At 43.0% G+C, this 12,500-nt stretch overlaps 1 protein-coding gene across 1 annotated transcript in view; it reads right to left on the bottom strand.

The window, feature by feature from the left end:
• The window catches only part of LOC143297101 (uncharacterized), a 26,112-nt gene extending 18,455 nt beyond the window's left edge, over positions 1–7,657 (bottom strand). The window contains exons 1-7 of the mRNA XM_076609274.1: positions 7,464–7,657; positions 6,117–6,268; positions 5,328–5,423; positions 3,490–3,646; positions 2,965–3,010; positions 1,359–1,520; positions 343–398 (exon numbers count right to left, since the gene is read on the bottom strand). Coding sequence (XP_076465389.1) covers positions 343–398; positions 1,359–1,520; positions 2,965–3,010; positions 3,490–3,646; positions 5,328–5,423; positions 6,117–6,268; positions 7,464–7,657 — 863 coding nt within the window. The remainder of the gene's footprint in view (positions 1–342; positions 399–1,358; positions 1,521–2,964; positions 3,011–3,489; positions 3,647–5,327; positions 5,424–6,116; positions 6,269–7,463) is intronic.
• Between the last annotated feature and the right edge of the window lie 4,843 nt (positions 7,658–12,500).

Genomic DNA, 12,500 nt, shown 5'->3' with positions numbered 1-12,500 from the left:
CTCTCAGTGTAGCGACGCACTCTCCCTGGGGAGAGTAGCCCGAATTTCACACAGAGAAATCTGTTGTGACCAAAAAAAAAGAAAAAAAAAAAAAAAAAAAAAAAAAAAAAAAAGAGAAATACATCTGAAAATGAAGAAACACACACACACACACCCCACATGTGGTGTCTGTCGTTCTATATTCTCATCTACCACAGGCTTAGCCCCCCCCCCCCCCGGCCCCCCCCCCCTTCCCTCAATATTTCCTCCATCCTTGATTTGTCTTTGGGGAAACTGATGACTGACAAAGGTTTTATTCAAAGATTAAAAAAAAAAAATTCTCGCATTGTAAATTTTTCTCACCCGTTCTCAAGCAGGATATTAGTGGCATCGACAGCTCTACTGAAATCTGGGTTGGTCTGTAAATAAACGAAAATATAAAAGAAAACGTCAAAACGTTACAATGATACGTCAAAACATACTGACAAAAAAACATAAAAGACCTGTAAAGCTATCGAAAAGGTGAAACAAAGTGTGGTTTCAATGTATATAAATATTTTAAAAAATGTCAACCCACTCGACATTCATCCCCCCCTCCCCCCCCCATGAATTTTGATAAAACAGCAGCAAAATATTGAAAGAAATAAGCACATTATGCGTAAATACGTATTTTCTGTCAAAGCTGATTCTTTCCAATATTGGAAACGTATGAACATTACTAACATAAGCTAGCAAATGAACTTATCCTTCAAATCAGTTTGCTTCCAAAGTTAACTTGTCGAACTCGAACTCGAGCTCTAACATTTTAATGACAAAGCCATTTTGCCCGTGTCAAGGGAGTGGGGGTCGGGGGAAGAGTTAACTTGTGACTGGTTTGAATGACAAAACCATTACACAAACAGGCTCATGTTTCATCAACAAAAGGCGTGTAGTAAGTGTATTGTTCAAAGAAAGAAACATCGACATCAGTAACTCATTTGTACACAACTCGAGAATATTTATCTCAACATGACTGCGTTTGTGTAACGTTCAACAGCTATCAAAACTACATCAAATGAAAAATACTTTAGCACATTCTTGAGCACGATATAAACTGTCACTTTGTAGTTACTGTTTATATGTGTATGCACCAACAATCGTAGTGAACCAAACAAAAATATCTCATCACAAACTTCATCAAGATACAAGCTGTTACTTTGTAGCTGCTCTGTTTATGTGTGCATGTATGTTTTCTTCTTCTTCTTCTACTACTTCTTGTTCGTTCGTGGGCTGCAACTCCCACGTTCACTCGTGTGTAAACGAGCGGGGCTTCTACGTGTTTGAGTATGTTTTCTGAATAAAGAAATGTGTGGTTTCCACCACCACACAGAAAGCCTCACGTCAGGTGGGTTTCCCTTGTTGAACTTCCACTTGTAGCTCTGAATGGTGGCCCAGTCAAACAGGTAGTAGGCCAGTTTCAACAGCTCGCTGTAGGCCTCCTCGTTCACCATGTAGTCTCTCAGCAGGCTGCCAAAGGCGAACCAGTGTCTCTTCAGTGCGATCTGCAGAGTGAACAGAACCAGTGTCTCTTTAGTGCAATCTGCAGGGTGAATAGAAATGGAATATAACCAGTGTCTCTTCAGTGCAATCTGCAGGGTGAATAGAAATGGAATAGAACCAGTGTCTCTTCAGTGCAATCTGCAGGGTGAATAGAAATGGAATAGAACCAGTGTCTCTTCAGTGCAATCTGCAGGGTGAACAGAACCAGTGTCTCTTCAGTGCAATCTGCAGGGTGAACAGAACCAGTGTCTCTTCAGTGCAATCTGCAGGGTGAATAGAACCAGTGTCTCTTCAGTGCAATCTGCAGGGTGAATAGAACCAGTGTCTCTTCAGTGCAGTCTGCAGGGTGAACAGAACCAGTGTCTCTTCAGTGCAATCTGCAGGGTGAACAGAACCAGTGTCTCTTCAGTGCAGTCTACAGGGTGAATAGAAATGGAATATAACCAGTCTCTTCAGTGCAATCTGCAGGGTGAACAGAACTAGTGTCTCTTCAGTGCAGTCTGCAGTGTGAATGGAACCAGTGTCTCTTCAGTGCAGTCTGCAGGGTGAATAGAACCAGTGTCTCTTCAGTGCAATCTGCAGGGTGAACAGAACCAGTGTCTCTTCAGTGCAATCTGCAGGGTGAACAGAACCAGTGTCTCTTCAGTGCAGTCTGCAGGGTGAACAGAACCAGTGTCTCTTCAGTGCAATCTGCAGGTTGAACAGAACCAGTGTCTCTTCAGTGCAATCTGCAGGGTGAACAGAACCAGTGTCTCTTCAGTGCAGTCTGCAGGGTGAACAGAACCAGTGTCTCTTCAGTGCAATCTGCAGGGTGAACAGAACCAGTGTCTCTTCAGTGCAATCTGCAAGGTGAACAGAAATGGATTTTTTTGCTGTGGTCTATAGTTTTCTTCGCGCTTGGTTCGTAGCCCATGTAGCCTATTTTTATGTCAGTGGTGCAAATTATTGTTGTTTATTTTGTCTTTTGTATGACAGTGTTGCGATTTTTGGACTATTACTTTTGTCCTTTTTTTTTTCACTTTCCCCCTATATCTTTGAGAATGATTTTACCTTACTGTGAAAACTAAACGGGTCGCAGGTCTCCATTGCGCGCGTGTATTTGTATGTGTGTGTGTGCACGTGCGTACATGTGCATGCTATTTTATATCTTTCATGTTCCAACAGTGGTCAAAGGATTATTCTTAATTCCTTTGTGCGCACACGCGCGCGCGCGCGAGTGTGTGTGTGTGTGTGTGTGTGTGTGTGCGCACACGTATGTGTGTTTACCATAAGATAATTGCGAGCGTGCGTGGCCGTGTGTGTGTGACTGGGTCTTGCATCTCCGTGTATGTGTGTGTTGGCGTGCGTTGTAGCTTTTCTTGTCAGAGACATGAACTAACAGCTTGAACCTCACAGCTGTGCGCCTCCTGCAGAATCATTTCTGTCCCATCATGGTGTATCACTCACCTCAACGTCCACTTCTGCCGCTGGGACTCCCTCTGGTAGATTCACACTGAAACACACACACACACACACCCGCGCACGCACGCGCACACACACACACACACGCACGCACGCACGCACGCACGCACGCACAGACACACACACACACGCACGCAGGCACTCACGCACACACACACACACACACACACACATACACACACACCGGTAGTGGGGAACATTTTGCATTTATTTGACAATGAAACCTTAGTTGTGTACAACAGTGAAAAGCTGATATTTCGTATCCATGTCTTTTCAATTAGGAAAATTACGCTAAACGGTATTTAGATTCGTCCAATATCAGTATGAAGTGGGAACATTAAACCAAAGACAAGCGCACAAACCACGCCCGTCCTTACGTCCCTTTCCACACACACACACACACACACACACACACACACACACACACACACACAAACACACACACACACACACACACACACACCTACACACTCATATACATACATAACATACACACACAAATCCACTCACCTGATCACCACGTTGGATTTTCTGTGTGTCTCAATGTTGACATCGGCCTCCTTGCGCCAGTTGGGGTTTTCAGGGACCTCGTAGAAGGTGAGGTTGTCCACCAGGAAGTCAGTGCCGGCGTCAGGACCTCTCAGGACCAGCTTCGTGTCAGTCACGTCTGTAACACGCGTGGTTAGTTGTCAGTCTAATATCATCATCTTGGATGATTAACAAATAGTGTACACAGCAGCAAAGACAGAAGAAATGTGCAAACACAAATTAGCTTTTATTCAAGACTGGCATAGCCTTTTTAATCCTGACTTTACTGTTTGTTAACCATTTCATCTCCTGGCCTCATTGTTGAATTGCATTGTCTTACGTCTACTTTTAGTATGCTACTTTATGCCTTTTAATTTTTTTTATCATTATCATTTTTAAATTCATATCCTTTAACTGATTTTGTATTGCACATGTATGGCTGTGATGATATATGTATGATTTAATCTATGTTACCTTTTAAAGGTTTCTGTTGTGTTGTTGTTGTCTGCTGTGATTATTTATTGTACGCATGGGCTGCCATCTGAACATTTTATGTCTTTTATGTATACATGGTGAATGACTGCGATTTCCGTGTATTGTTTTATGTGTGTACACCACAAATGAATTTCTCTTGTTGAGACAATAAAGTATTCTGTAATCTGTGTAAAATACGGCCAAAACACAAGTGGCAATACTACACAGTACACAGAGACACACAGGCAAACCTGCAATACAGACATGAACCACGCATACAAGCACACAAAAAATCACTCCCATAATCACACACACATACACCCTCCAATACGTACTGCACACCTCGTAAAACATACAAAATCATGAGCGCTCTGATATCAAGCTGTACAAATGTTGATTTTTGTTGGATACCATCCCATACTGGATTCCTTTATAAAGACCAAGCAGACAGGGCAGCAAAAAGGGGAACAAAGAATCATATAGATAGTATAAAAGTATATTGACCATTGTCATACAAAGAAATAAGCAATATACTAGATAGAGACTTTTATAGGTGCTTGAATTCAAGTCTAAAAGCTCGTCAGTTGACTCTCTCAGACTTTGGTCCGATTCGCAGACCAATTCTGATTTTAGCTCTCAGACTATTATCAAATTCATTTCGGACCAAGTATTGTTCTAATGTCAAGTGCATATGCTTTAGTAACCTGACAGTTAAGCATACAATTATTGACTGTAGCTTGATGAAGCCTTATGTACACGAAAGTGTGTCTTCACAAGTGACTGAGAACGTTGATGTTTTTGACTTTTTGCATTCATTATCAGTTGTTTCGCTTGTCAGTTTAACGACTTCTCTTTTACGAAGTCCTTTAAGTAATTTCCTGTAATTGTATTAAGATTTTTTTTTTTTCAAATTTCACCCTCATTTCACCCTCATTTGCCCAGTTTCGCCCAACCCTCCATTCACTCACATCTCCCACCCCTTCTAACCGATAATACTCAAATGTATTCATAAATAACAAATAGTAAAGAGTGGTAACTCTCCATTACACAAGGTAACACAGCTTCAAGTCAGTGATGCTTACGCTACCGATTCACCTAGCACACAGGTAAATAAAAGGTACATTGGAACAAACCCAGACACTTCCTCAAAAAAGGAAGCGCCGGGCCTGTCCTTATACCAATCATTTGACATGTGCACACAGCAGCAAAGACAGAAGAAATGTGCAAACACAAATTAGCTTTTATTCAAGACTGGCATAGCCTCTTTAATCCTGAATAAATACTTTAACAAAATGTCTTCATTCCCCGATATGTGTGACGGGACATTAAACAAAATTACTCCTCACCAAGCTGAGGGGCCTCGATGTCTCCCTTCAGATGTATCCAGCCGTGTGACGTGCTACAGAAGGATCGGAAGGCGATGTTATAGGACTTCACGGTGTCTGCAACACATGACGTCAGAAACAAAATACGTCACAGTACGTCATCTGGGAAATCACAGCTCCGTGACGTCATGGTTTGACACCTAATGCCGTTACAACACAGGACGTCAAGGTGCTTCTCTGGCGAGTTACTTCGCGTCAGTCAAATCATTTCTGTGTGTAGGGGGTTGAGAGGAAAAGAAATATCTATCTAAATATATACATGTGTGTGTTTTCTGGGGCCGTATCTTAGCATATTTATGACCTTTTAAACAAAATGTTCTATGCCTCTTAGTTATTCTGCTGATGATACAATCTTTCTTTTGCGTTTAAAAAAACAAAACAAAAAAACACGGCGGGAGAGCTTTTTGTTCTTCAGCACTATGAATTTGGAATCCACTGCCTGTGTCAGTCCGTCACAGTACCTCACTCACTTCATTCATGACAAATTTAAAAGCATTTCTTTTGATGCAGTATTTACGTAATTCGGGCATTCCATTCCTTTTATGTCTTCGATGGGTCCACATATTTTCCTTACACGTGTTTTTGTGCGTGTATGTGTTATTGTAAAGCGCTTTAATAGCTCTGAAAGCGCTATATACACACACTGTTATTATCGTTATTATTATCATCATTGTTATAATTGTTCGTGTCAATCTTTTCTCACCACAAATAAAGACCGAAACATCACTGAAGAAAAGGGAATGAACTCACTGTCGGGAAGAGTGCTTTGCACCGCAGCCTTAACGATTTGCCACGGCTTGCCGCTGACGTCAGAGAGCAGTTTGACGTAACCCTCAAAGACGTAATGACGTCCCTTGATGAACTCCACGTTCTTCTGGAGTGGACCGTCGATGTCACGATCTCTGCCATGTGAAATCAGATACTTATTCTATGTTGTTGTTGTTGTTGTTGTTGTTTTTTTTAAGACAGAGAATCACACAGAGAGCGCGTGGGGAGACAGAGAGAAAGAGGGATCGAGAGAGGGAGGGATGAAATGAAGAGTGGGAGGGATAGAAATATGGGGGGGGGGGGGGAGAGAGACGGGGAGAGAGAGAGAGAGAGAGAGAGAGAGAGAGAGAGAGGTGGAGTGAGGGAGGAGGAGGAACTGAGGGAAGTAGAGAGAGAGAGAGACGGGGAGAGAGAGAGGGGGAGAGAGAGATAGGGTGAGGGAGGAGGAGGAACTGACTGATTTGGAGAGAGAGGGAGGAGAGAGAGGGAGAGAGACAGACGGGGAGAGAGAGAGAGACAGGGGAGAGAGAGAGATGGAGAAAGAGACAGACAGACAGACGGGGATAGAGAGAGGGAGAGAGAGAGAGACAGACGGGAGAGAGAGAGAGAGGGAGAGAGACAGACGGGGAGAGAGAGAGAGACAGGTGGAGTGAGGGAGGAGGAGGAACTGACGGAAGGGGAGAGAGAGAAGGGGGAAGAAGGGAACGGAAGAGAGAGTGAGGGGTGGGAGAGAGGGGGGAAGGAACGAATGGACGAGTGGATGTATTGAGAAAGATGAGGAAATAATGAGGGACGGGACTGGAGAGAGAGAGAGAGAGAGGGATAGAGTGAGAGAGGGAGGGAGAGAGAGAGAGAGGGAGAGACATAGAGACAGAGAGAGGGAATGTGAATAGCAATTTTGTCCGAGAACAGCAAATGAATGTTTTCAAGCATGGCCGAATACAAGGGTATTTTCGCACAGTGACAATCAGCTCTCTTGTCGTTGGCCATGAACAGTATGACCATCAATCAACATCTCCCATACGCTGCATTTGTGACCAGCACACGCGCGCGCACACACAGGCACGCACGCACACACTGACACACATACATGCACACACATCTATCTGTCTGTCTGTCTGTCTATATATGCAATTATCCATTGTGAGAAACAGCAGCCTGCTCCTTTTCCACATAACTGTTTTTCGTTTCGACATTCTTTGACGTTTAATTTTGGTTCTTTGTATGATATATCATTTCTTTCAGTCTTTCCGCCTCTGTCTGTCTGTCTGTCTGTCTGTCTTTCTCTCTCTGTTTCTTCCTTCCTTCACTCCATCCATCCTTTTTTACCTGCTGCTGCACAAGATGGAGTAGTGTCCATGCAAGACATCTGTGGTGATTCGCTCCATCTGAAAACCGTTGCTGAACCAGACACCATTTAGGTCGTCTTCAAAGCTCGGGTTCTGCAGCAGGTTGGTTTGACCAATGACTAGGCGACACGTCATAGCCACCGTCAATACAATCCCCCATTGGATGCAGGCCATGTTGCTGCTCTGGAAAAAAAAAAATGTCACCGGAAAATACATATGATGCAAAGTTATGTTTGCGTTTTTCATCTTTCAACAAACCAAACAACTACTATTTTATTTTACTATATTACGTACTGTTTGTTTATTTGTTTTATTTCATTATTTCATTACTTACTGTTTGTGAATGTTATTTGATACAATTCATAATATGGTTCATCAGCCGTCATGATAAAATTGAAGTGCAACGTTGTGAGCACAGTATAAGCTTTAAGCTTGTTGATGCTCTTTTGTCATTCATTGCATTGTAATCATGTGTATTGTTGAACAATTAAAGATTATTTAAACCAAACAACTACCACCCATAAACCCGGTTGTCTCTTCTCTATAGCACAGACTGGAAGCGGGTGTCCTTCAGGGAGACATTACTTCATCATAGATATTGACTTTGTAAAAACACTGATTTTGAAACGAGATGCAAAGCCTTCATGGCTGGTGATGAGATGCAGGGCCGTCAAGGGCAATCACTTCCAGAAAAGGTCCCCTATTGCGGTTCACAATGTTAAAACGTACAAAATGTCACAGTTTGCGACACTTTGTACCGTGTTCGATGGTTCAAAATGTCACAACGGTACAAAATTTCGCAATTATGACATTTTGTACCGGCGTGCGCAGTACAAAATGCCACAGCATTACAATTTTTCACAAATGTGACATTTTGTTCCACTACCACAGAGGCAGTTATGGCCCAGCGGTTAAGATGTCCGCCTGGGGAGTGGAAGCTCCACCATCCTTAAGCAGGGGCTCTCTCCGTCAAAACACACCCGTGATGAGATCACCTTGTTGCGGAAAGGCAAGTTAAACCCCAATCAACAAGCAAACAAAGTTTATTAAACGCAGATTACCTCTGACCAGCGGTCATTTCCTTTGTACAAAGCACAGAAGTGCTCAAGATACCCTAATAAGTTGTTAAATAATCAAAGTCTGCAAATTCGTCAAACTGACCACTCATCAGTGGCATTGGCCACTGGTCATATGCATTACTGAAGGTACAAAATTCTCTGGGGGCAGTAACAAGTTGTGCGCTAACAAGACAGAATGTGACATTTTAGGTCAAAGTGATCACTTGTCATTGTCACTGACCACTGGTCATCTGCATTGTACAAGGTACAGTAGTAAACAAGAGACACTAATAAGCTGATGTATAGCATGCAATTTACAGCAAAGTGACCACTGGTCAATGACACTAACCACTGGTCATCTACATTATACAAGGTGCAGAAATTTTCTGATGACAGAAATAAGCTGTTAAGAGTCACTGACCACCGGTCGTCTACATTGTACAAGGTACAGTAGTACTTATGACACACCAATAAGCTGTAAAATAGTAAAATCTGCAGTTTACGCCAAATGATCTCTGACCTCTGATCTCTGACCTATGCTAGGATACTAGTTTTAAAATCTTTGGTTTAACTCAGCTGGGGATCGAACTTGGAGCTTCCACTGAACAGGCGGACATCTTAACCACTAGGCCATGCGTCTGTGTTGTAGTGGTCATTATCTCTTCACCTTCTCAACTGTACCTTACACAACTGACGAGTCAGACCCGACGGGAAACGGGTGTATTCATGTGTGACAAATTGTACCGCAGTTGACATAGATATACGACAATGTGGAAAAAAAAGTCACAGATATGACAAATTGTAATGCTGTGACATTTTGTACCATGCACACCGGTACAAAATGTTGTAATTGCGACATTTTGCACCGTTGTTACATTTTGTACCGCAACATCCCCCTACCCTAAAAAAAAAAAAAAAAAAAAAAAAAAAAAAAAAAAGAGTAAAGCGAGGAATTTTGGGTGGCAACCAGCAGCTAAATAAACCGAAGTTCAGAAGATTGTGGTTGAGCTATAACAGTCAGACTTAGAAATCACGAAGTTCGAGTCCAGAATGACAAAAAAACTCAAATCCATGAAGAAACAGTTTTGAACGTGTTTGCTCACCATCAGAAAACAAGCGCTATTTTTTTTTTCTCTTTTTTTGGTCAAACCCAAGGTTGTGAGCTGGTATGTAAACGTCAGGGTATTGCAGAAAAAAAAGAGAGAATTAGACATTACAAAAATGGAGATTCATTATTAGATTCAGATGATTAATTCATTTAAGGCTACCGCCCCTTATGAACAGCGGAGATAACAGATTTTAACAGGTCGCTATAACTATTCATGTTAACACCACAAGCTAGTTACAACAATTAGGATATGAGTGTCTCAGTTGAAGTGCTCCACATAAATAGAGGAGACTCGATGGCATCTCGGTAAAACATTGGTCTTCTGATCCAATGGTGTGGGTTCGATCCCATTTCGACCAGGTGTGTCCTTAGGAAAGATACTTTACTTCGACGTTTCTCACTCCACTCAGGTGTGAATGGGTACCTGACTTCAGCTGAGGAAGGTTAAAACGGCGGAACGAGAGGACTGAGACCTAGACTCATCACCATCTTCACGCAAAAGAGAGACATCTTCTTTAACTTGATCCACAGTTCATAGAACTGTTCGTGCCATGCAGAGTTGCTAGAGTTGCCATCACATCAGCCAAGGATGGTTCCTTCAGAGCGGGTGGAGTTTAACAGCCGGGTCTGACGCATTCTAGCGGAGGACATTGCTGCACTCTGGTCAGGATTGGACCCAGGGTTCGCTTCAATGTCTCCACAACGCGGAAGCAGATCACCTTCCCTAAAAGGCAGGTACATTATCATCACCCCAGAAGAAAAGCACAAGGACCAGTCAATGAAAGACACAGGTAACAAACTGACAACGTGGAGATTTGCAATCGATGTCTTGTCTATTTTTCTTTTAACTCTCTCCATACGAACGGCGAAAGAGACGACGTTAACAGCGTTTCACCCCAGTTACCATCATCAAAATATTGCAAGCGGAAGGCTCGGAAACTGAAGAGGTGAATGTTGACAAAGAATACCACAATTCTGACGACGGAAGCTAAATGTTGGGTCATTCGGACACCCACTGGACATCCGAGGGGTCTGTGTAGAGGAGAAGAGAGGACTGGCCGTACTGAGTGAGTTAAACATTTTTTTTTTAAATTCCATTTTGATAGGTTAACATTTTATTACAACAACAACTATTACCCTCTTCCACATAGAGCTGATAAATATGGGCAGGAAAACGCAACGACTGCCAGAAATTCTATCTGTGCCGAAAGCGTGGATACTTACGCATGTTTCTCTAGGCACTGTCAAACGACTATGATTAGTGAAAACTAACAAAGTGAAACCTAGCGGTCGTCTTCCTGCACGTGCGCCCCCAACCGGAAAGACAGAGAAACACACAGAGAAGGTCACCGAGCAAACGAATCATTCCAAGATGGTTCATAACGCTAACAGGAATAGGAACACACACACACACACACACACACACACACACACACACACACACACACACACACACTGCTTACATTTACCAGCTCTCACCACACTCTTACGCGCTACAGCAAAACCCCCTTTTTATACACATCTACACACCCTCCCTTTCGCCACACAGTATAGAAACGACTAATCGAAGACCACCCTGATTAACAAGCCACACGCGGACCGCCAAAGCAAAAAACAAAATAAAACCAACGGACTTCACCTTGTAGCAATAAATCCGCCAGAGTGCTCATCAAACTGGTCAGACTCGGCCACGCTCTTCCGTTTTTATCCTACTACGATGTCGATAAAAAGCAATTATGGTGACGTCCATCCCTTTCATTTCGTGCTGTTAGTGCGAGACCGCTCTTCACATCTGTCACAGAGCCGGGGGCTCCGTTTATCTTCAGCCGATCGCCTGATTGAAGTCACTGGACGTTATGTGCGGAGAGAAACAAAAAAACCGTATGGGTGTTTATTGTCTGCATGGGCGACGGTACAGTTGACTGCCTTCCTCTGATTGCTTTTGTGTGTGTGTGTGTGTGTGTGTGTGTGTGTGTGTGTGTGTGTGTGTGTGTGTGTGTGTATGTGCTTGCTTGCGCGCACGCCTACGTGTCCGTCTGTGTATGCGCGAGAGTTGCGTGTGCGTGGAAATCTGTAGTTGTCGCTTCAGTGGTTTCCGAGGGTGTTCCGCGGACCATGGGCTACATCTACGCTGTCTACGTCAGCCATGCTCACCTTTTACGTTATTCACCTACCTCCCTTTCACATTTCTCATCTTCTAGCTCCTTTGTTTCCTTATCATTTCGTTTCGTGCCCAATCCATCCTTTGTGTTTTGGTCTTTAGTCCAACCCACGTGCACAGTCGTCAGCTTAGGCGTCTTAGATGACGTCAGTATAGCCAGTACTATCACCATCATCATCATCACCATCACCATCATCAAAGACGTCATTGTGCTCAATGCTGTTCTTGAAGTCCTCGTCATGGATGTGATCATATTGATGAACTGGTTCTTTGTCGTATTTCATCCACAGTGTTTTCTACACATCAACAGTGTTTTCTGTTTGTTGCGTCTAGTCTTATTTTGTGTGTGTGTGAAAGCGTTGAGATTATGTTCGTTGTTCGCAAACTGTTACTGTGTTCGTGTGAGTGTCTCGAAGGGATGGTGATGGATAGGGAGGCAGGAGATAGGTGTGTGTGTGTGTGTGTGTGTGTGTGTGTGTGTGTGTGTGTGTGTGTGTGTGTGTGTGTGTTCGTTCGTTCTTTTGTTTACGTCTATCTACGATTCGTTCTTTTGTTGTACGTCTATCTACGATTGTGATTTTAAACAAAACTCCATCACTTTCCCCACCCCCACCCATGCCTTAAATCATCACTACTTTCCCTGTTCCTCTCTCCTCAATTACCACAAAAGGAATATAAACAAATAAAACA

The sequence above is a fragment of the Babylonia areolata genome, chromosome 22 (genome assembly GCF_041734735.1).
Source record: "Babylonia areolata isolate BAREFJ2019XMU chromosome 22, ASM4173473v1, whole genome shotgun sequence".
NCBI lineage: Eukaryota > Metazoa > Mollusca > Gastropoda > Neogastropoda > Buccinidae > Babylonia > Babylonia areolata.
This window is presented reverse-complemented; position numbering and strand designations above follow the sequence as displayed.